The sequence below is a fragment of the Stenella coeruleoalba genome (assembly GCF_951394435.1).
Source record: "Stenella coeruleoalba genome assembly, chromosome: 12".
Classification (NCBI taxonomy): domain Eukaryota; kingdom Metazoa; phylum Chordata; class Mammalia; order Artiodactyla; family Delphinidae; genus Stenella; species Stenella coeruleoalba.
In genome coordinates, this window is record NC_137158.1 from 85,402,004 (window position 1) to 85,427,581 (window position 25,578).

At 37.9% G+C, this 25,578-nt stretch overlaps 1 protein-coding gene and 1 long non-coding RNA gene across 9 annotated transcripts in view; one reads left to right on the top strand and one right to left on the bottom strand.

Moving 5' to 3' along the window:
* QKI (QKI, KH domain containing RNA binding) overlaps positions 1-12,102 on the top strand; it is a gene marked incomplete at its 3' end in the record, with an annotated part of 143,943 nt that extends 131,841 nt beyond the window's left edge. For 3 of the 5 annotated variants that reach the window (XM_079939178.1, XM_079939179.1, XM_079939180.1), the window contains exons 7-8: positions 2,111-2,185; positions 6,138-12,102. In XM_079939178.1, coding sequence (XP_079795304.1) covers positions 2,111-2,185; positions 6,138-6,154 — 92 coding nt within the window. The other 2 variants (XR_013830744.1, XM_079939181.1) reach the window with 2 other exon arrangements.
* LOC307195197 overlaps positions 9,832-25,578 on the bottom strand; it is a 34,554-nt gene continuing 18,807 nt past the window's right edge. For 2 of the 4 annotated variants that reach the window (XR_013830745.1, XR_013830746.1), the window contains exons 2-5: positions 16,137-16,237; positions 13,068-13,195; positions 11,664-11,732; positions 9,832-9,957 (exon numbers count right to left, since the gene is read on the bottom strand). This is a non-coding gene — a long non-coding RNA (uncharacterized lncRNA). Of the gene's footprint in view, positions 9,958-11,663; positions 11,733-13,067; positions 13,241-16,136; positions 16,238-18,256; positions 18,332-25,578 lie in introns of those variants that run through there. The other 2 variants (XR_013830748.1, XR_013830747.1) reach the window with 2 other exon arrangements.

Here is a 25,578-nt window from a genome sequence, read left to right on the forward strand (position 1 = left end):
GGTTTTACATGAACAAAAAGTGGTGTGCTTGAAAAAGACATTACTGATGCCTTTTTTTTATAGAGTGGATTGAAATGCCAGTCATGCCTGATATTTCAGCCCATTGACTTGCTGGATGAAGGACTAGAGTACAGCAGCTGTTCTAACACGACCAGTCAATGTGGAACAAACTGTTTCCGGGCTGCCCCTTTGTTTTACCAGACAGAATTTGAATTCTTTTTTCTTGAATTGTATATGACCTTGGTGCTGCATGCATGTTGTTGACTTTTAGGACTTTGATCTTTTAAGTTCTTTTTTTCCCAGCATTAATATTGATTTCTAAAAATATGAAAGTCTTTAATGAACCCGGACACTAAGATTTAAACTTGAAAATTCATTGTTCAATTAAAAAAAGCCACGATGCTCTGTATGTTATCTGTGTGTGTGCATGCACTCAGGTGCCTTTTGTTTCATGAGCAGATACATTTTATTGTACATGTTTTCTGTTTATCTCTAAATCATTGTAAAAAGTATTATAGGTCAGAATTATACAATAGAACTGTTTATGAGAGGCCTGTTTCTGTTGCATATTTCTCAAAGCATTTTTAAAATAACATGTAACCTATAACCCCTTTACGTTTTCCTTTCTGTTAACGCTCTGTCCTGTGGCCCCATGCCTGCTCCTTTCCCCCAGAGCTCCTCTCTGCTGCACGCACAGCGTCTGTTCGAGGAGTTTGACTGTTGCTTCCTGCAGGGCTGGCACTCTTAGCCACCAGCTGCTGTTCCAGCACTCTGAATGCAAGATCTCGCTGATTTTGCCTCGTGGAATTATACTTACATAAGATTAGTTTTTCTAAAATGAAAAAAGGGGTGATGGACCAGTTTACTGCTTAGAAACAGCAAGAGGCACTGCAGTAAAATTTCTCATTTTAAAGCAATGTGCTTTTGTTGTGTTGGAAAATTTTTATTTATAATACTTAATTATTAGACTGACAAAATTGAAAGCAAAATATACAGATACCTATTGACATTCATAAGATGAATAATAATGAGTACTAAATGACAAGATTCCATTATCAATTTTATTTCTCGCTTTGCCACCTAAGCAGTAAAACATGATATTGACCACTTGGAGAACTGAGAAAATATTTCAAATTGCTGTGTTATAATAAATTTGCACACAGATAACATGCATGCTATATATCAAGTCTCATCATATTATTTTAAAATGAGCAGTGCCCTTCAAAACGGATGCAGACATGTGTGTTGGTGGTAGTGAGGAGATTGGTATTAGCATCAGATCTTCATTGATGACTAATTTTTAATTCCCTTCCTTTTATCTTTAGGTATGGCTTTCCCAACGAAAGGCTAAGAATTCAAGAACGGTCTTAACTGAACCCTCATCAGATCTGAATTTAACAAATGCTTAGTCTCAGCAGCCTCCAGGGGGTGGGAGGGACGCTTAGCCTAGCAGTCAGTGACTGACTTGCACTTTTGCACACTGATAGAAAGGAAAAGTATGTTATTAATTGGTTTAGGCTGTAATCTTACAAAGTAACGGTAATTTATAAAGGAGTGTATAGTAGTATACTGACTGCTAAGTGTACTATACTGTTTGCTTTACTAATCACCTAATTCATTGCAGTTCATACTTATTGACTCAAAGTTTAGAACCACAATCTGTAGGCTTTAAGAATTGCTTTTAAACCTTCTTAAGTGATAGACTCTGGAAGTGGTCTTAAGGTTAGCAAATAATTGTCAGTATTAAACATGGCATTATTTAAGTAGTCCTGCTGCAAGAAAGGCACTTCAGTGAATATGTGACTAGTAAAGCTTAACTATGTTTGGATCTAATAGAGTTCATGAAATCTGTAACTTGGGATTGTAAATGAATGGATAAAATAGGTTAAGGCCAAGATTATTGAAATGAATGCAATATTAATAGATGCATATATACGCAACATATTATGGTTAATTTTAAGACTACTGTGCCTTAACATGTTTCCTAAAAGAAAACTTTTGTAGTAAACAAACATTTGAAATCCATTTTGATAAACCTGCTGTTAATGTTTGTTATCTTTTCCCTTGTGAATGTTCTCTAACTTTGTCTTGGTAATTGCAATTTAACTAGGTGCGGTGGCTACTAAAGTTCGAAGGCACGATATGCGTGTCCATCCTTACCAAAGGATTGTGACCGCAGACCGAGGTTAGTTTAGTTCTGCAGTTCTTGTCTATGAGAAATGCGTTGGGTGTCCATAAGATTTGTTACACCACACCTGATGGAAGAGATATCACTGCTTGCCTGCACATCGTTTCTTTTCTTTTTCTAAATTAATTTGTAATAATTGACAGGTTTAAGGGTTGGGTTTTTTGGGGTGTTTTTTTTCCTCCCTTCATATTTTAACTTATTAAATTCTATATTAGTATGTACAATGATTTATTTCTACTAAAACGTAAATTAGTCCCTTTGGGGAGCTATTAAATTTTCATGTTGCCTTAGTTATTTTTCAGGAATAATTTTTGCTAAAATTTACCTTTTAATTGTTCTGAAATTTTGGGTTGGTTTTGCAAAATGAACTAAGCAGATGAGATGGTGCTTTAACGAGAGAAGTAAAGGAATATATGCCTCCTGTGTCCTTTTGGAGAAAACTGAAGATTTAGTTTCCATTTTCCTTTTTAATAAGATACTTGAACCACTGTATACACAAGGGTATACATGTCAAGTACTTAGCTGAAATCAACAAAGTAAGGACTGTGAAGATAACTTTGATGAAGTTGGATTTTTTTTTATAAATCAGAAAATCAGTTCCCTTTTATTCTTATATTCTCTTACCAAAATGGATCCTTTGATTTTTGTTATTTGCTGCTAAAATATATTATCTGAAGGTAAACTATCTCTTGAAGCTCTGTGGTGACATGAATCCAGCTGTTTGAAAATCCTTTTTGACTAACCTGTGACTGGGAAATAAGTCTTCATTTTTCTCCTTTTCAACATTTGTAATTTGTGTCCTATATATGCCCTTGGACCCTTTTATAAAATTATTTATGTTTATTGAGGAGTGACGGTTTCGGTTTATTGACATTGTTTTCTAAGTTTGTCATTACAAGGTAGGAATCCAAAGCAAGATAAAAAAGGATTTTTCACAAGCTTCTATTATGGCACATCTATTACCTACTAATTAATTTGATCAGAGTCTCTAATATTAGTGGTGGAAGGTGATGTATTTATACCCCAATCCTACATTTTCTATGAACTTAAGAAAGACCTACCTGTTCTACATGGTTATCTTGAATACTGATGATAAATATTGGATACAGGTGTTGTCCACATGAGAATAAAATCTTCCCAGAGACACTGATGATAGCATCTTACATAATTAGTTTGAAGACTTTTAACTAATACATATATTACTTGTAGAGATTATTCAATAAATAGACCCCCAAGCTCAATGATTATTTATGAAGATAATGTTAAGTGTCAGTGTGTCATGCACAAGTAAACCACCCTTTGTGTATCAGAAAAAGTCTCCTAGTGAAGGAGGAAATTTTTTAAAAAATGTTTTTTTTAAGTAACTTGCCATTTAAGGAAACCAAATAATTCCTTGAATAATCAGAGCTTTTTTCCCCCCACATTGTTCATGTCTAAAACAGTTCTAAAGAGTATTTAAAAGTAGTTTTTCTTCTGTTAACCTTTCCCTACATGCCCCTTTTAGGAGATTTCTCATAATTTTGTTTTAACACAATAATTACTGGTCTACTTAATACTCCAGTGCCTTGAGATAGTTGAAAATATTAGGAAGATTTTACTGTATTTGGAAATGACAGCACATTCCATGTGAGGCTCTTTTGTAGTTATATGTGTTTGGATTAGTCCTGTCACTGTTTTTATTAAAAATGCAATGTCAGCAAACCGAAATGCTACCTTTTTTTTTTTTTTAAATAACAAATACTCATATACTGCTGTTACTATCACTGTATGCACTCACTGGGTCTAAGGGAGAGGTCTGAAATCCTTAACTTAAATTATTTTATGATACTACTGTTTTCTCTATTTTTGAGGTTTTTTTTTTAATTATTATTTTTTAATCTTTTGAAGGGAAGATTAGTGTAAGTATTCATTTAATGCAAGGAAACTCAGCCCTTAGACATATAACCATGTAATTCTATATGCGCATTTAGAGTACTACATGGTTGAGAAATATCTAGTTCTTTACTAAAAGTAAACCCACCTCTACACATAATTTGAAAACTGAATTTGAAGCCTATAAAAGACCAACTGACTTTGTAGTTGTGATGAACCATAAGTGCTTTTGCACGGTTGATACACCTGTGTGTACTGTAGGAGGCCAGGACTTGGCAGAGGATATAGTCTAGGTTTACTGGTATATATGTAAATGGTAGTTTGTTTATGTATTCCACACGCAAAAAAACATAATCAGAATTTTTCTAAATAATTTTACAAAAACCATCATTTATATAATTTGTTATAAGAAACTTAATACAATTTTAATCAAAATTTTAAGTGATTTCAAAAATGCTTTAAGATTCTATATTTCTGGAGTACCTATGAAGTGGTATGACTACATCATGTTAAATATTTATTTTCTTCTTTGATTTTGGAATAGCAGTTTTTAAATAAAATTCCACTTATTTTTAAGAAATTCAGGGAAGATTTGGTCACACTGAAGATACAGTATTTTTGTAGTATTTATAAGGTATCCTAAATGATAGACTATAGAAAGCATTTTTGTTATATGAAGATAAACCAGTCCATTATATAGATCATTTACACTCTGTGAAATTACACCTACTGGGTTTTGATTTATGAAGTGGCACAGAATCTGCCTTTGCACTGAATATCTTTTCATTTACATCTCCTCTGCCTTAGTCACAGTGGCAACAGTACAGAAAATTCTCTCAAACCTCAGAATATAGTAGAAATAATTAAGCTATTGAATGAGTCTTAAAAATCATACTACTGTTAAGTGGACCAAGTTTGGTGAAGCAGAATGTGACAGAGGTTGATTAAGGAAGGAGCAACTCAAGGACATTGGGAATGATAACTTTTCCACTTGAGAACTACTTTATGTTTTACTGTAATTTTTTTAATTTTTTTTGTTCTGTTTGTTACTTTGCAAAAGAAAATAGTATTTACAGGTGGCTTCTTTTAAAATATAAAATATAAAGCAGGAATGTATATGAAATGTCAGATTTTATTGTTATTTGCAGAGTATTAGCTTTGAAATTGAATAAAGAAAGCTGTTTGTAGTTTTAAAATGCCTTATTGGTATCAATTAGAAATTTCTTCTATTTTTTGATGTACTTAGAGCTTTTTGAGTATAGAATTTTAAATGGCAGGATTTTACAGTGTTTACATGCAAGTGCATTTTATAAGTGTTCTATATGTGTAAAATAGTATTTTCAACTGGAAAGTGTTGGCTAGTGCAGAAGGCCTGGCCTTTTTCTGGTTCCCATGTTTCCTACACTGCTAGACTACAGTTTAGTATTGCATTGTGTCATGAGGCCAAGAAATTCCATGTTGTTTGTAAATAGAATAATTGAAAAAGCAATAAACATTTATTGAACAAAAGAAACCTTGTTTGGCCCAGAGTTTATGTTGAACCAAATTATTCATAAAAATTTAAATTTCTTTAGATTCATTTCTGTTGATCATCAGTTATTAATAATCACATCCATCATTAATAGTTGCTTTAATGCTTGCATCTGAGAGAATACTAATGCTTAATAGCAGTCAGATACTGATAACTGCACTGACTGTTTCAGAATTCTGTATACCAAACCTATTCATTGTTGTTGTTTTCCAGTTTTCTTCATTGACTGCTACTAACTATTAGTTGTTAGTTGTATTTTATTTCTATTTTTTCCTGTTAACAGTTTTTGGTTTTTTTTTTTTTGTTTTTTTGTGGGAGTGGGCTCTCCTTCATTTGTTCAAATCATGATATGAAATTGTCATGATTTTTATTGTATTCTGTAGATGGTGTCAATCAGTTTGTCAGAATTAAACATGCTTTTTTTTATTAGTTGTGATTAGTTTTTCATGTTGTCATTAAGCCGTCACTAGCTGAAACTAATCTCTTCTCTATCTTTTCTTTTCTTTTTTTTTTTTTGTTTTTTGTTTTTTGTTTCTAACCACCCAGCCGCCACCGGCAACTAACCTATGACCTTCTGACCTCTGAACTCTTCACCCAATGATGACCTGACCATGCCTGCCTGCTGATCAGTTAACTGGTAATCGCCTTTGCTTGCCTGTCGTCAGTGCAGCGAGCTGAGGCACTTGTCCGTTCGTCTTACCATCTAACCAAACAAAAGACAAAGAAATTGTCCTCCAACTCAGCTTTTGTTTTTTTTCGGTTTTTTTTTTTTTTTTTCTTTTTTCTGTTTGGGTGAAAGTGGTTCTAGAACCTGCACTGAATAGTAGTAAAGCAATAAGGCCCAATTCATCCCACAGCACTGATCATCTTTTAATGTCCCACCCTAAGCGAACGGTAAGAAGGCCTCACTTCAGAAGGGGAGACAGATGGCCCTTAACTACTCAGTGACAGAGGCAGTTACTGTGAGAGACTTCTAGGAATCTTTTCTTCTCATAGCGAGTCAAAGCTCTCTGAATGTACTGTGTGATGATGCATCATGCATGAACCTTTGGTCAGGGATGTCATTGGTGAAGTGATTTCAAAAAGTATTCAAAATTTGATATGCTCTTTAGTCACTACAGTGCCCTCAAAGGGCAGAAGTTGCAGCCTTTTTTATATTGCCTGCCAAAATTTGAAGTATTAGAAGTGTGCCATGAGAGAAAAACTTAAGGAATTTTGAAAAGTAATGCAAAGAACAAAACTGCAACACTATTTTTAAAAAGATAAATATCTGAGTTAAAATGACTGAACCTTTATTTTACACCTCCTTTAAAAAATACACAAGAACAAGGTACATGCATTATGTGTCACATTACTGGGCAAACTGTTCAAATATTTTTTTTAAACCTCCCTGTATAGAAAAAAATCATTAAGGATGTAAAAGCCATGCTTGCCTATTTGCTGTATACATGTAATGAAATTGTAGATAAAGTGTAGTGCATTGAAACAAATGAACAAAAAGTAGATACTTTTACTATACAAGGGTGCTGGTGCAGAAAAAAATATATATTTTTGGAAATGTAGCATTTTATACTTTCAAGTGTTATAAAAAAAAAGAACAAAGAAACCCTTTATTTCATGAAATGATTTTTTCTGGTGGTTGTCAAGAAACAAAAGACCAAAAGAGCCTTTTTGTCTTTTTTTTATTTTTTAAGTATTGGAATAAGTCTAAAGAAAAGAAAGTGCCTTATTTTCCTTCATGGTCATTTAGTCAACTGTCCTGTAAGATCAGCTCCTCCCTCAGAATACAAGTTAATGCATGTTACTCAGTCGCCCAGTATGTGAAAGAAGATGTGAGGGGAGACAAATGAGTTGATGGTTTGAATTATATGATTTTTGCCACGTTACCTTGATATAAATTTGCCAAATCTGATACTGTGAAAAAATTTGATAACTTTTCTGATGCCTAGCAAGTAAGGTTTAAAGCATTCTTTTAAAATCATAATTGCGTGCTTTTGGTTATTGCGATATTTAATGTTAGTCCAAAGGATTCTGAAATAAAAATTATGTGTGATCTGAACACCACTTTACAGACAAAATTAGAGCTCTATTTTGTTGGGGGGGAGGGGTATTGGATTTTGTATTATTAATTGGAGGCAATAATATTATATTAGCAACCTTTTTCACAAAAACGAATCTTTCTGCTTTTCACTCTGGAAAACAAGGTTTTTAAATGAACCAAATTTAATCGGACTTGTTTCTACCAAAGCAGATCACTGGGTAGTCCATCTCTGCTGGTTTTAGTAACCTAAGCCAACAACGCCCCCTTTTTAACTTTAAAAGAATGTGAAAAACTAGCATCATTGTGCATATAATACTCAACTACATGTGAGTTTAAACTTCCAGTTTCTTACGAAGTTCAGTTTTGTAGTTGAAGCGATTTGTGCACAAAGCCGACATCTAAACTCTTAAGTAATCATTAACTGCTCAGTACCAGACGTGGCAGATATCAGGTGGCGGTGGCTCCCCAGCTCGTCAGCTCCTTCCCTCTTACACACCTTCACAGCTTCACAGTCAAAGGTCAGCAGTAAGCTCAGTAAGCACCTTTGTGGTGACCTCCTCCATCATCTTGTCTCACTTGGAAACCGTTTTCAGTTTATTTACTATGCAATAGACATTCATTGTTCTGTATTCAGCTAGCTTTAGTTTAACATGCCACTGCTTTGTCTTTCTGTTACACATACAGTTGTTTTGATTTATTTACAATATATGCTGTGCCATTTTGATTTTTATTTTGTTTGGTTGGTTGAATAAATTTGCGACACTCAAACACTTGAGGTGATAGTTTAAAAATGATACCAGTATTTGATCTAGTTTCATCTCAACTATGTTATACCTGGACATTTTAGATGTTTATCAAAGGTCTTTTATGGGGAAGAAAGTAAATGTTTGAAATAAACGTGTGACATTTATGAGTAATGTTGGCTCTGAACAAACGTTTGAAAACTTAGTTGACAAAATTTTGGATCAACTGAAAAAAAGCATGACTTTTGAAATCTCTGAATGCCTTGGTTCTCAGTATTATCATTCTTTATTGAATTTATTTCTTATTAAAATATGTAGTTTTTAAGACTTTTTTTTTTTTCTGACAGTATTATGTAATTTTTTAGTGCGGGTAGATGGGAGTGTCGCTTGTATGTTACCGTACAGCTGACATGTATTTTTGTCTATTCTTTATTATCTCAGTAGTTTCATGCTATCTATGTATCATAACCAACCTATTGCCTATGAGAAACATGTAAGATAATGTATTTACAGCCATTGTTACAAGTTTATAATGTATTTTTCTATCTTGTTTTATATGTATGTTATATAACATTCAAAAAGAATTTTTTTCTTGATTGAGAAAAGGATACAAAAATGCAAAATCCACAATTTTGATAACTGAAAATTGCCAATTGTTTTGCAGTACTTTATTATATTGGGTGTCTTGTCTTTCTTGGGCTTTTAGTTAGCTAATGAATGAATACATTAGACACTTTCGGGTTTTAGTTGGGATTTTACATAGCTTGCATTTTAATTCTTTGGTTCTTTGCTGTTTCTATTAACCCATAGCATTATTTTAATAAATGTTATAATACCAACCTACTAACTCTGGACTATGTCTGTTTATTAACCTTTACGTGTTTAATTAAAATAAACAAATAAAGACAAAGGAATGTAAAGTCTTGAATTCCTGGACTAACCCTGAAGAACGTGACCACAGATAACATAGTCATAACGTGACTTGTTTTTATGTTGTTTGTCAGCTGACAATTCCGCACACTACTGTTAAAATGGCTTTGGTTATTCTGGGCTTTTACTTCGGGGTGGGGGGGTAGGTAGGTGCCAATAGAGATGGGAACAAAGTAGTGTTGGTTTGAGGCGTTCTTCTAGTCTTGCCACTTGCCTTTCAACCTCTGCATTACTAATTCCACAATTTCTTATTTTTCCTTCTCCAAAATAATCACTGTCTGCTCACAGCATAAAGAGTAAAGAGATTCGTCATAATGATATACCCAAGAAACCAGTTTGATTCTTTGTTGAACCATTTTTTGAAATTTCTATAAGTAGATAATTTTATGGTCACATAAAGCAAGGAATCTGATGTCTTACCTTTATTCAGATTTGTGTTTTAATTGGACATTTTTCCTTTATAAAGACGTTTTGAACTGTTTTAGCCAGCTGCTCCTGTTAGAGGGGCTAAACACAGGTAAAGCCAAAGGTAGAGTGGCTCTGTGTCTCAGGACAGTCCAGAGTAAGCCGTTCACAACAACCACAAACCCGCCTCTCCTCGTGGAACCCTCAGCAGGAGGTCAAACAGCGTCACTCAGCTTTATGTCTCACCCTGTTAAAAATACAGTCAGAATACATTAATATAAGAAGTTTAAGGGAGAAGAAATAGCATTTGAAAAGTTATATATATCATGGTTTTGCATGCAGGTCAATTTAAGAAGATTAAATATCTTCATGCTTTCCTTGGCTGCAACCTAGGTAAATTGACCTCTACTTATCAATTCTTTAGTGTAACTCTTGAGGTGCATTTTTATTTCACAGATATTGGTATTTCCTGTTCTGTGAAATAGTTCTCCTGGATAATAAAATTTCTCAGGATGAATTTTTGCATTTGTAAATAATGCTTATTTTTGTAAATTACATTTTATTTATTTTAAAGTTCTAAAATTTGGGGCTAAAATGAGTCACATGTTACAGAAGACATAACACCAATATGCTATTAACCAATCAAAGTACTACCATAGTATATATACATACATGAAATACATAGAATAGCGAGAGCATCTGATTTAATCATAGTTGAGATGGTTCTTTGGATCAAACAAATATATTGTTTCTCCAGTGGGGGGGGGGGATGCATTATTATTAGGTAGAGCTTTACTATGCTACTCTGTAAAAGTTCACATTGCCATACAGCTAATATATATTCTGTAAAAATCTGAAGATGTCATTCAAGCTGCTAATATGCAAGTCATCATGGCACCATGTCACTGAAATTGAAGAAGAATTTCTATACAGTTTATTCCACATTTTCTGAAGCCTGTGAATGCAGTCTCATCTCATTTTCAGTTAAGAGTACTACTTTTATGTATAATTATGTCACATTGCCACCTTTTATGTTGTAAAAGTCCATTTTTAAAAGACAGAAATAACATTACAAAACCCACTTTTATACAGGCTGTAATAGTATAAAAAATGGAATCATCGAGTTGTTAGAATGATAAAATGCCAGAGGCAGTTTATTGTTTTATGCTACTAGTACTTGACAAAGCAATTGAAAGTTAAGCTTTCAGTCGAGAAGTTGGTGAAATTAAGTACTTAGTAGTCAAGCATTTTTTTCTTAGGCAAAATGTCAGGAAAAATGTAGTATGAAAGTCGATATTCACATACACCTACTCTGTAGGGCAGAGTCCACCTAAAAGGGCAGTTGAAGCACCCTGTCCATAAAGCCAAGATGTGCATATGTTTACACAAGATAGGAGGTGGTTAAGTTTCTAAAATACTGGATAAATATGAAGGATCTAAATTTTCTAGTACACCAAAAGCGGACAACAGGTTTAAATTGCTCATTACCAAATCAATCTTTTTTTTTTTTACCAGCTAAGTCTAACACTTTTATAAATGGCAGTCTAAGGCTTCTCCAGTTTGGGGGGAGGGGGAGGGGTTTGTTTGTGTGTTTGGAATAAGATGTCTGTCATTCCTTGATAACAATTAGCAATTGTAGCATTTCCAGCAAGTCATTTTTAGTAGAAAGAAATGTATTGCTAAATTACAATCCATTATTTAATAGCAGAAATCACCCAGAAAACTTTTTGGACTCAAACTTTCTAAGTACATAAGGTAATTGTTAAACATTGTCACAAGTTTCTTAATACCTTTATTTAAAATGGAAAAATAATTCATATTATAGACAATTTTACTTTTAGAAATATTCATTTGGTACACACATGTAATTTTATCTGTGGTTTTTTTTAACATAACATTATCTAAGTTGAACTGCCTTTGCTATGAAGAGATGTAACAAAATTATATGCCTACCTGGTACTCAATGCTGAATCAAACTGGTTCACCTAAGCGTAGTACTCTCCTTTCTGTGTTTCTGCTGCACTAATTGCAGGGGGTGGGAGAGGAGGAGGAAGAATTAATTCTCAGGAGAAGTAGTTGGTAGGTGCAGCAGATAGCAACACAACGTGGATTTCTCATTGCTTACAGTTTTGCTGTCCCTTCGTGGCAAAAGACACCACATTGTGGGGAAAAGCACAGCTCCCATGGTAAAAAATTTATACCTTTTTTAAAAATGCTATTATCGAGAAATTTTGATTACCAAATATATCTTTTGTGGTTTATATTGTAGTGGTGTGTATAAAACACTTAGAATTTTATTTGTGGAAATTGTACATAGAAAAGTTGAAATAGGTCTTCCCAAATCCTATGTGAATGGAGAACCACGTTAAGACTGTACATGACGTGCAATAAACCAACTGGAAAAAGTGCATGTGCTTCATCCTCTCAAGCCAGCTGCAGCTGAAAATGCTGCTTATGCCTACCCCCCCCCCAAAAAAAACCCCACACACACCACACTTATAAACATCAGAATAAAGAATGTACATTTCACTTTCAGTTTCTATTGGTGCTTTTAACACTGTTTAAAAGAAAGCAGAAGAATGTGACATCCTGGAGCTCTAATTCACTTCACTACAAGCTGATCATAACATTTTCCCTGATTTCCAGTGATTAGAAAAGGAAATCAGTAAACAGACTCACTACAATGTTTCTCAGTTGGATGTGCATCCCAAATACTTGTTTCTAATTAGGAAACTTCAGGTACAATTCTCATATAGTTTTTAGATGAAAGAAAAAAGAAAGGAGTGCTGACCAAATTTTGATCCAGTAGGCTATGTGAAAAGGAGTAGTGTCATCAATTTTTTGAACAAAGAAGAATTGGTAAAAATACCAGTGGTTTGAAACCTTTTCTCAAAGATTTTATCTTGACATCTAAGTTTTAGGGCTCCTTTGCACCTGAAATTCCCCAGTCCTTACTTAGTCATAAATCCATTCTCCAGGTTTCTTTTCCTCCTTTCTGATCACGCACTAGAACCTTTGTTTTCCTTAGCAGTATTCTCCCCACATGCTTCTAAAAGCCGACAGAAGCTGGGTCCAGAGCATGGGTACAAGCTAGCTGCCCACAGATGGCGTTTGGTTTGGCCTCTACAGTGTTGCTGTTGCTTTAATTACCTGCCAGCATTTAAAGTCTCAGTAGACTTTTTATAAATCTATTCATAAAGTCTACACTTCTTCAAAGAGCAAGTTATCTAGAAAACTGCAGCCTGCATGTGCCTGAGGTAGCCGTCAGCTGAAACCGATGAATTCCACTATCCCTTTTAAACCAAGAGCTCCCAGTTACACACTGCCCCACTACTCCTTACTGCCCCAGTATCACACCTGGATTGTTGATTTCCATTCTTCTAACTTGGTTTCGTTTTTTCGTCCCCTCCCTGGTTCCTGTAGACATCTGTGCTTGCCTCTTCAGATTCAGAATGGTGATTTTGACTCTTCAGACACCAAACTAGCTTCTCAAAGGGTATAATGTAAAACAGGTTTTAATGTTTCTCCTTCTGAAAAATCAGATGAGTATCATTTCTATATAAAAATTAGTCTGATAATTCATACATTTCTTAATATTTAGGGAGGAATTTCTGTTGTATGGAAGGATTGGATGACATTTGGGTTTCCTTCCAAATGTCATTTTTTTATAATTATCTGCTCCTTCTTTGTAGGAGCTCTTTGTGGTCTTGTTAGAAAGCAGTTAAGCTAATTGAACATTTAAAAAATATCCCACATCTAAAAATATATATATATTAGTGATAGTAAGTTGGGGATCATGTTTTTCCAGAAAATGTACATTAAAATTAGATTCTCCAGTTAAGTACTATTTTGTGAAGTACAGAGGGAGTGCTTATTTTTATGTGCTATACAGCAGTTCCAGTTTGAGAGCGCATCTCAAAATTAGGATGAAAATTTAACTCCTGTGGTTCTGCTTTCTTAATGTATGCACTGGTTACTTAACCGAATACTAAGAAAAACTAGGGGGAAGTGGTTAAAAGTAAAATATTAGGAAAACATTTGCGAATTAATCCACAAGTATTTTCTTATGGAACTATTTGAGTTGATACTAAAAATTCCATAAGCACTCATTTAACTTCAAACTTTATCAAGGTCAAGAATGAATAAGGTACCTTGCCTAAGCTTGAAACCTGAATTTTAAAACCCCTTGTCACAGTGTTTTAAGTGATTTGGCCTATAAAATTAGAATAGACTAATAGTGCAGGTGAGAAGCCATCTTGAACACATTTTAATTATTTATGTTAATGATGCTTTTGCCCATTGTTTTCTCACTGAGGTAAAAGAGCACTGAAAAATTGTTCAGAGGTTAAACTTATTCTAGATTTCTAGATGGTGGGAAAATGGAAAACTTAAAGTTAGTGGATGGAGCATATGAAAACACCAAAGCTAAGAATCTGAGAAGCTAAGATCTACACTGGTATGCCAGGGAAGAAAACTAGATCAACAAATCAAACGTACAAATGCCCCACCTTAAACTATTATTCAAGCATCAGTCTGTGGGGCTATTAGCAGGAAAATCGGTTTTGAAGTCAAAGGAAAAAATTAAGAAAACTGGGAAAGTTTGATATCACATCTGAGAGCAGTCAGTCTGTCATCACTAAGTATCCGTGTTGGTTTTAAAATGAATTAAGTCTCTCTCATTGTTCTTGGAGCTTATAATAAAAGCAACCTGGCATGGCGGGACACAAAAGAAAAAAATGCCATATAAGTTTTACTTCCATGTCTTCCAAAGGGCATTGCATTTTCACTGAATTCTACATGAGTCTATTTGACAAAGAGATTTTGTTCTCTTCAAGGAAGACATCACAGATGTGAACTCGGTCAATTACCTGTACTAATAAATACCAAGAAAGCCTTGTCAATACCTTGACTCCTTCAAAGAGGTGTTAACCCAAACTTTTCTTTTTTTTATAAGTTTAATTAATTTATTTTTGGCTGTGTTGGGTCTTTGTTGCTGCGCGCCGGCTTTCTCTAGTTGCGGCCAGCAGGGGCTACTCTTCGTTGCGGTGCGCAGGCTTCTCATTGCGGTGGCTTCTCTTGTTGCGGAGCACGGGCTCTAGAGCGCATGGGCTTCAGTAGTTGTGGCTCGTGGACTCTAGAGCGCAGGCTCAGTAGTTGTGGCTCACGGGCTTAGTTGCTCCGCGGCATGTGGGATCTTCCCAGACCAGGGCTTGAACCCGTGTCCCCTGCATTGGCAGGTGGATTCTTAACCACTGTGCCACCAGGGAAGCCCCCAAATTTTTCTAAATTGCTTGTTATCCTCTACTAAAGATTCTCCACCTCCAGCCTTAAACTCCATCCTAGAGAATTTATAGCAAAAAAAAGTTATTGAATCAAAGTATAGATTGTATCTGAACTAAAACTAATGAGAAGTCATAGCCAGGAGGTATAACTTGTTTTAATTATTGAAATACACATGTAATATTTTTATGTACGGAACTCCACATGTGAGTAAATGTGCAACGAGTTGTGGCCAGAAAGAGTATTATTAAGGGCAATATTGGGAAGTTCATTCTTTCCTTACCACTGTATCCTCTAAATTCAAAGAGAAGTACTACTTTCTTCAAGACCCCATTGGACAGAGCTAATGGAAAGGAAAAATAGGACAGAAAAATGTAAACTTAACTAAATAATACAAACTTGAAAAATGGAGTTGGTTACCGCACCAACTCCCATTTCTTAAGTATTTTTTCATATGTGATCCTACTAGACCCAAAGGTGATGATGAGAACAACGCACACTGTGAGATCTATATCCTAGCAGGTTCCTAGCTGAGAATTTGGTAGTAGTGTCAAAAATGAGCCACCTGGCAGACAGTCTTCAGCAGGTGGTGGGGAACTCCTCACGTTTTGATGCACAATAGGCTCTTCTGCCTCTCCTTTTCCATCTGAATTACCACCTACCCTCCCTATGAACATTTCTTAAGGGTAGGATCTCTTTGTAGAATTGCTGTAATGAAATTAAAATACAGAAATAGCGGGGTGGGGTAAGCTGTCGGGCTACGTGTTAGAAAGGGGTTGTTGCAGTACCAAATCGTCTACCGATGGCTTTAAAAAGTAACTGTCAGATAAAAGACACTAGGAAGTATCCCATCAGGAATCAGTCATGTCTGTCTTGTACTTGGTGTTACTCATTGATGAATTATGAGCACCACAGTCAACTTTTGAGCCCTTAACTGGATTGGACGCATGGTGTTAAATCAGAGGCAACAATCAGTACATGATTCAATAAACTCAGTAACATACAATGAATAAAAATAACCATTTCTCTGTATATCGAAATGCATTAAAACCAAATGGCTGTGTATCCAACTTATGTTGCCCAAATATGGTAAAGCCATGTAATAAGACAGACTAATGGTTTAAAGTCAAACCAAGAGGAACTCACCCACTTCGGGATCCATGTCCTTTCAAAAATGCTCCTTGGTGACCAGTATGGGAGATTTTGCTATTGGTATTCTTGTTACTCACAGGCCTCGAATATGTGGTCTGCGTAGACAACAAAAATAGGAAGTTTCAATAGAAGACATCATTTATTGCACAAGTAATTTTCAGCCTCTTTTTGAAACAAAAGTTATCGATTTTTTCTACCACCCTTAAGTTACACTCTTCAAACAAAGCAGCTCTAAGAAATTTTTAAAATATATATGAAGCCACAAATTAAAAACCATAGAGTATACACTGATGTGTATAAAATGGATGACTAATAAGAAAATAAATATTTTTTAAAAAGAGACAAATGTATAATGTGTATATTGTGCATTTACTTTTTGTTTCTCAGAGCTATATAAGCTTGCTTTCCACAGTTGCACTGTGGACTTATTTTGCCGAAAGCATCCAAATATCTAAAAACCTGGTGTACTGCAAAGCCAATTAGAAACGTGTAACCGGCTCCTCAGGAGTTTGTGTGCTTTGTCAAAAGGAATATAAAAACTGCATGTCCATTATCCAAATAAAGATTTCAATTCTACATGTACATTATAATACGCCAAGTTAATTTGGAATATGTGTGTTTACAGAGATAATTAACTATCTTTATTGAGGCTGCTTGATCATAGTTATTTTTTCATGGTTTCTTCCATCACAGAAAATGTCACAAATAGACGTATTTTATTTTGTTAATTTAATGCCCCGGTGATTCTGGCAAAGGTTTTGTTTTTTAGAGCAGGCTTTAGCTTCACAGCAAAATTGTGCAGACGGTTCAGAGGTTTCCCAAATCCCCCCTGCCCCTCACGTGCACAGCCTACCCCACTACCAACATCTTGCACCACAGGAAGCATTCGTTACAACCGGTGAACCTACGACGACACATCTTAATCACCCAAAGTCCATGGCTTACACTACAGTTTACTCTTGTTTGGACAAATGTTTCAGGGCATGTATAAATCATTAAGGTATCGCGCAGAGTAGTTTCACTGCCTTAAAAGTCTTCTGTGCTCCATCTATTCACCCCTCCCCCAACCCCTGGCAACCCCTGATGTTTTACTGTCTCTATAGTTTTCCCTTATTCATATAGTTGGAATCATACAGTGCGTAGCCTTTTCAGACTGGCTTCCTTCACTCAGTGACGTGCATTTAGTTCTTCCAGGTCTTTTCATGACTTGATAGCTCATTTCTTTTCAGCGCTGAATAACATTCCATTGTCTGAATGGACCACAGTTTATTCATTAAGTTACTGAAGGACATCTCGGTTGCTTCCATGTTTTGGCAATTATGAATAAAACTGCTATCAACATGTGTGTGCAGGGTTCTGTGTGGACATATTTTTCAATTCCGTTGGGTAAATACCAAACAGCATAATTACTGGGTCATAAGGTAAGAGTATGTTTAGCTTTGTAATAAATTGCCAAACTGTCTTCCAAAGTAGCTGTATCATTTTGCATTCAGAATTTAACAGGAGGATGATGATTAAGGAGGTAAATATATATATATATATATTTATATATATATATACACACACACATATATATGTATATATATGAATTTCAAGACTGAACTGGTCAAGTTACATTGTTTCAATAGACAAATCCAATTTGGAATTCATGCAGATTTATTAAAACTATAAATATAAGTGAAAGAAAAACTCCCAAAATTACTAAGCCATTTTATGCACACAAGAAAACATTTGTGTGCTGAGAAACTTGTGCTGAATACTCTTCCTGTCCTCTGTGAGACAAGAGTGAAAAAACAGCTCTTGCTTTAAAACAGCTCACAGCCTAGGGCTGGGGAAGACAAATTCACGTAATATAAAAATAGTATGTTAATTATCCAGTCTACAGAACTACGGCATTCTAAGCCCCGATTCTTTGCAGAACATCTAGTAAATTTAAGATTCTCTTGTGAAGAGGGAAGGAAAGCATATGTTTATGGTAAAGATGGTTAGATTTTAAGAGAAAGTCTTGCTTCTTGATGTAGTCATATCTGAAGTAACCCCATTTCCTAAAAGCCCATCTTGTTGAATTATTATTCAACAAAAATACCTGTATAAAAATACCTGTATAAAAATACCTGTATAAAGACTTTGGTTTGGCCGTTCAGTCTTCAGGGAAATAACCCGTTTGTCCTCCTCCTTCTCTGGTTCCCTGTTGGGAAAGGCGTTTCTCAGGCCCAGGCCCCCGGCAGCTCAGCTCCTAACTCTCCATGTCCTAGGGAACTAGGGGTCTCCTTTGCATTCAAAGCCAAGCCCTAGTGTGATGTAGCCCCCCCCGCCCCCGCCCCAGGGTAGGAAGGCTTATGGCCCTCTTCCTACTAGCCGTGTTACTGAGCTCAGAAATCTTTCTTACTCCTGTGGGATACATTAATAATAGCATCAAAATTAAATAGGTCTCCCTGAATCCTTTTACTATGGTCCTTGTCTGAGAAGAGCAATTTTATCTAATGGCAGCATGGCATTTAATCTTAGTAGTCTATATGCTACTAGAATAAGATTCTTCCTTTTTAAGATTGGGAGTCCTTTTGCTAGCTCTGTTCTGTGAAAGCAGCCTCAGATCTGAGTGAAAATACATCTAGTGTGGCCTTAGGGATGGGGCCCCAAGTAGGGTGTACCTTCAGTTTCATCTCTCTTTGCATTTAACTGTGATTGGAACCTAAGTGCTAATAAATATCTGCTGAGTGAATAAATGCCACCATATGCCCCCCCACCTTTCCAAAGCTGTGCCCAGAGAACTGTAAATTCAAGGGATAGGCTTAGGCCTTGAAATTGGTGTGGAAACCAGTGGACCAGCTGGCTGGACCCACAGTGAAGGCCTTGAAGCAGGAAGAAGGAGGTGGGCGATCACTGAGTTCTAGAACAACCTGAGCTTGTGCGTGCGTTTGATGGTGCCGGTGCCGGGACCATCCTGCCCTGTCTCTTCCATCTACAAAACAGACTGTGCCACTCATGCATATTCCAATGTTCAGGACTATCTTTGATCATCACTTTAAGCACACACTTAAGTCACTGAGGGATGGGCAGCATCCAGAAAGCAGTTTATCCAAGCATCCATATCTCAGAGATGGCCTAGCCTCTTTTTATAAGCATCATAAATAAGAAGAATTAGAGAACAAAAAAATCGTCGAAGCCCCTTAGAAGTAACAGTAACTTTGTGATCGTGCAGACTCACACCCTACTGCTTACAGATGAGGAAGCAGATGCCCAGAGAGAGACCCAGAAACGGTATTCCTAAATTCATACACATGGGCGACAGACCTGGGAGTGGTTGGTTCAAACCTCTGCAATACGCTGAGAAGTGGCACTTTCAGAGCAGAGCGACTCAAATTTATAAGGCACGATTCTCTCACGGGGCTTCACTGACACAAAGATCTGTACTGTAAGTGAACCCCACTCTGCAGCCTATTTACCGCTTCAGGTGGCATTTGCTAAAAACAAAACTGAGAGCCAAGAGAGTCACGTTTTCCAGATGTGTGTCTGATGGAATTGCATTGTGACAGGCGACCTACAGCGTGTGTCTCAGTGCTGAGGCGTGAAGGGGGAAGGAGTCACGTATCTGGGCAATTCCAGCCACTCGCTCTCTCCCGTTTCCCCAGCGTGCTTGGCGTGCGAGGACCTTTGCTAGTGGCATCTGAATGAGTGGTCCCGTGCCTCAGAACCCCCATCCCCTCGGCTTTGGAATCCTGAACTAGCGTCTTCCCCCCCCATCCCTACCTCTCGCTTATCCCAGAGTGCACCCAACTTTATGCTTTCTACCAAACTATTCCAAACTTTTCCGTCACTTTATGGCCCAACCTAGATCCCATACCCACCTCTCTCCACAAAGGTGAGGGAGAAGGAGAAAGTGGTATGTCAGGAGGCCTGGCTTTTGCCCCAGAACCCTGGGGGTCAGGTTGGCTCCCCAGAACAGGGCTTCCCAAAGTTTTTCCAGTTGTGGTACATTTAGAAAATAATGGAATAGGTGACAGGGAGCAACGGATGAAGCTACTAATAGCCTGAACCAGAGACCCCGGTTCAGGAGTTACTAGCTGAGCGGATAATATTTTGGATGGACTTAAAATCCATTCCCTTTATACCAGGGGTGGGGTAAAGCAGAACCTGTCACTCTGGGGAAAGTCACAACGTGATATTAAATGTGATAGCTCCAAGGTGAAACAAGTTCAGAGTTAAATACAACAAACAGAAAACTAGGGTTGTTCACTTACCTATTATCTCCTATTTAGAACATGGCAGGTGTCACGTTTCACGATTTGAAATTTATCTTGACTTTCTATTACCAAAAATTGTTACAATCTGTTTACTCTTCCTACCAAAACATAAGGTATTATCTACAAGACATGACTTTTGGTCCTCCTGGGATCCAGTACGTAAGTTCTATTCATAAATGATTGGTCTCTTACTTCTAATGTTCAGTAGGCTGTAGCAGTTTATTTCTTAAGGAGATATTCACACTAATGTTTTCATCAGAAAGCTGTCTGCTGGTAGGGCCTGTGTACTTATAAAGCTCTTACATCTGATGTGGGTTTTTCCAAACTGTACAGTTGGCCATTTAAGCAGAACTGAAATATCTACTATTAAAATAGTATACCTCATCTAAATTGAGCCCTAGTCTATAAACTCTTGTTTATTTAACCTAAAAGTCATTTTTACCAATAATTACCAGTGAGTACAAAGGCCTCATTCTCTATAACAAAAGCTTAAAAAAATCACCTACTGCTAATATTTGAAATGATACACAGAAGACTAAAAAGCACTCGCCAAACACGTGTCTGACAACTGTTGCCTTAAAGTGTGAGTGTTTGGGCTTCTAAAGGGAGTTCCGCAACGTGTTCACAACAGAAATCAATTGGTCTTGACTTACTTTCATTAATAAATTCTTGGAAAGTACAGACTTAGATTAGGACTCAGGGAATGGAAATTACCGAATTTTAACCACTTTTCAGTAATCAAGGAGCACACAGCCTAGCTTGAAATGCACCGGCCAGCACGGGGCGTCCAATGAGAAGCAGCAGGGAGGATGCTCAGGGCGGCTCTGCTGTCCGGCCCGCGTGGCCGCACCATCGGGCACTCAGCAAACCCTGGGCAAGAGCAACTAGGATTTTGGAGAAGAGCTCATTCTCATGCTTCCTTTTGGGAGGTGTGTAACAATTTGCAAACCTATTTCTCCACATGACGTTTGATTTCTCCTTTGGACCGAGGAGAGCGAAAAGTGCCCGAGTCTCTTCGAGTTCTCGATTCACAGGTTTCTTCGCCTGGGATTCTGTCCTATATGGTGGTGTGCTTTTTAGCAATTTGTATTTTCCCAAATATTAGCAGTAACGTGACTTTCCGCCCCCCCCCCCCCCACATTTCAAGGAATGAGGCATTTGTTGCCCTCGTCATTATTGCCACAAACAGATTTTAGGTTGAGTAATAGTTTGCCATCTATGATGACGGCACCAATATCCTGTGTGTGTCACAGACCTTCCCCAAGAGCATCTGGGAACAGACCTTGGAAACCACTGCCTTGCAGACCTGAGGTATCACCCCAGTGTTCTCCCCAGTTTTGTACATAGACACAGTAACGCCAGATAGTGATACGAACCACAGCCAGGTAGAGATATGAAGCAGGGTTTTCTTCTGTGGCCCAGTAGCAGCCCCTTCTGCCATCCAGCAGAACAGGGTTGAGCTCTTACTCTCCCCAAAAAAATCACATCTGTTTTTTTTTAAAGAGTTAAAAGTACTTGTCCATCACTCAGAATTTCCAGTTAGAATCCTTCATCTCTAAGGTTTTATATTAATATCTTTCCCACAACACAGTATCTCCATTTGTCAGCGTAACATAGGTTATCTGGGTTTATGGCGACTTTTTACATCTGGTGATTTTGAACAGGTTATTTAAACCTCAAATCTCAGATTTCTCATCTACAAAATGGGCAGACAGTGCCCACCTCCTAGGGCCCTTCAGAGGATTAAATGAGCTAATAATGAATGTAAGCTTCTTAGCACATTAGACTGGGACTGGTATATTTTCAGCGAGTGTTTGCCATTATTGTCTTGTGTTTTTCCTGGTGCTGCATTTATTTAAATATAAATAAACATACCTTTAAACTATTTGGAGTCAATGGTCAGGGGGCATTTCCTACCTTATTAAAGTCCTGAAAGGACGTAACACGCCTTCCTAAGAAATGCATGCACTTAAAGTCGGGCACCCAGGCGCTCTTGGAAGTGTTAAGCAACATCTTTTGCACATTTTCTACATGATTAAAATAATTGACGCATTTTATAACAAACCAAAGTTTTCAAATAAAATCAAGCTAGACTCCTCCCCCAACTATAACAGGCACATACGATTGTGATTGCTGGATGTGTCACTCTTAAGCAATGCTATTTAAACCCTATATATCCTTAGAATAAATTCTACTTTGTACATTAAACTTCAGTTTATGTGACTTGAAAATTTCAAAGATCAACAATACCTGCACATACCCCCAACAATTAGATTAGGACGTATATTCCCCGCTGTTTTTCTATCGTATGAACATTCAGATGAGACACATGCGTGTAAACGATTCGGTTGGTGACCAAGACGAGGCACACAGATGCCAGCCTAGTGCCGACAGCCTCCAACCCTTCGCTGAGAAACCTGCCCAGAAACCCCTGTCCTCTGCTCACTGATGTCAAGGCACCAGGGGCATGGCCTACGGTGACCAGACACCCTAATGCCCTTTTTCATGGACCACAGAACTTGCAGAAAGGTTATTCTTTTAAACCCTAATGTTGAAGAAATACAACCAAAGAACTAACAAGCAAATGAAGACGAAGGAGGCTCTGCTGGTCATCATTTTGTCCGTGTTCCTGCAAAGGAAGCCCCACTGTCACTTTACCAGTTCCTCCAAGACACATCTGTGACTTTCCCAGGAAGTGATTGGCTTTGCTGTCATTGTCAGACGAGTGAGCAGTGCAGAGAGAACCCTCTCCTGCGAACAACGTGGGTGACTGGAGCGAGGTCTGCCAGGCCCACTGCCCTTTGTTGTCAAGGGAAGGTGTAGAATAAGCAACCCCATCTGTGCACTACCTACGTGCCTGCTGTTTCCTGACATGCTTCCTGTAGTACAGATTTTGCTTCACTATTTCCACGGGGACCAGGCCAGCATGCAGACAGGACAAGCCGGCTGCAGCCTTTGAAAGAGCCATCGACTTGGTTCCGAGGGGTGATCAGACACCGAGCACGATTACACTCTTGAATATCTTAGGCTCTTACGCTGCCTGTGTGAGGACAGCTTTGCTTTGCCAGAAACCTAGCCCCTCTGAAAGGCATGATAGAAAATGCAGTAATAACAAAATCACTCAGTGGAATGTGACATAGATCTGCTCTTAAAGAACTCAGAGAGAAAAAGCCAGAGTGAGGGGGAGGTGAGACTAGAACTGGGACTGGGCCCCTCAGGTGGTCATAGGAGAATCCCGTGAGAACTGATGATGAGAATGGTCAAAGCACTCTCCTAATCGGGCAGCTGGCGAAAAATGGCGGGGAAAGGAGGTGGCGAGACCGCCAGTGTCAGTGTTGCTGTTGTTTTCTAAACTTGTAAACTCTTACATTCTTGGGTTTTATCTACCACACTTCCACAGTAAAGCACATGCTAGAAATTTTGTTTTCTTGGAGCAGATCAGAATGCTTGTCAGAAAGCAAGAGCCTTGTAATTGGCATTAGAGCAGCTTTCCAAGCTCCAGACTGCAAAAGAAAGTCAGGATGGGAGCTGAGTTGTGGAGTAGAGGAGAAAGCTTTGTATAAACATGGAACCACAGTAGCAGTTGTCCAAGTAAATGGATTTTTGAGGTTGGAAGCCCCGTTTTTAAAATAACAGAGGTATGAAAATGATGCCATTGGTCAACTGACTAGAATAATGAAATTGAGTTGGTAATAAAGCTGGGAAAAATATAGACGGTCAGCAATGTAATCATGCTGGGAACCTCATTTTTCACTCAGAATCTTAAGGAAGTTTCATCTACATGCCATGTAGATTTAAAAGCACTGCATGTTACATGACAGCTTCCTCCATCTGGTCACGTAAGAAACCTCTGGGATGGGAATGAACTGAACTTAGTGGGCATGAACTTAAATTGTGGACACTGTTTACAGTCATACGGCATTTTACCAAAGGCTATTTCCATTTTAAGTTCTTCCCCACTATTTAGAATCAAATTCAATATATTCTCCCCCCTTGTGGTGGAGGTACCTGCAAAGCTATGGAAAAGGATGCTTGAGACCCAACAAATCCAACATGGAACCCACCATCTTCCCTTTCAGAGATTTCTATCTCACCATCCACTTGTTGCCCATGAACCTGGAAGTCAGCCTTGACTCCTTTCTCTCAGGACCTCCCGCTTCCGGTGACCACCCTGTTAGTTTCATTCTCCATCATCTTCCTGTCCAGGCGCGGCCGCCATGTTGATGCTGGACCACTGCAGTCACCCCATCACCCTTGGACAGCACCTCTGCTTCTGACTTACTGTCTCTAGCTAATCCTCCACCCGGCTCAGACGCCCTTCCAAACTAGAGAACATGCCTGGGCTTTCCCACTCCCATCCCTCATTTTTTTCGGAGTCTAGAGCCCAGACAGATTCTGTGTTTTGTATTATCCTCCTTTCTGCAAGCCCCTGACATGCCAATTACAATTTAACCTTGTGGACAAGCTATTGTTACTGAGGTTGTGTTATGCTCAAAGCAGTGATTCCTGCAGACATCTCCTTTGAGATATTTGTCACTTTCACACAACATTCATATCCCTTTAGCATCTGCTTTAATCCCCTTCACCCCCACTCTATGCCTCTGTCTATTCCAGCCTCTCCAGTCACCAGAATCCAGCACCCCTTCCCCAAAAACCCACCTTTGTAAAACAGTCGCCTCCAAACCACCTCACACGCCTGCCTTCCTCTGCAAAGCAAAAGCCCGCTAGTGGGACGAACCATGCCTATTGTTGTTCCCGAAACACGTTCTTGAGGGGCTTCAAGTCAACCTGTTCCCGAACCACGCTCTTGGGGGGCTTCAAGTCAACCTGTTCTTTAAACACGCTCTTTGGGGGCTCAAGTCAACCTGTTCCTGAAACACGCTCTTGGGGGGCTTCAAGTCAACGTGTTTCCGAAACACGCTCCTGGGGGACTTCAAGTCAACGTGTTCCCGAAACACGCTCTTGGGGGGCTTCAAGTCAACGTGTTTCTGAAACACGCTCTTGGGAGGCTTCAAGTCAACCTGTTCCCAAAACATGCTCTTGGGGGGGCTTCAAGTCAACCTGTTCTTTAAACATGCTCTTGGGGGGCTCAAGTCAACCTGTTCCCGAAACACGCTCTTGGGGGGCTTCAAGTCAACCAAACACACAGCTGATGATCTTACTCAAGAATCCTGGCAACACGTGCACACCCT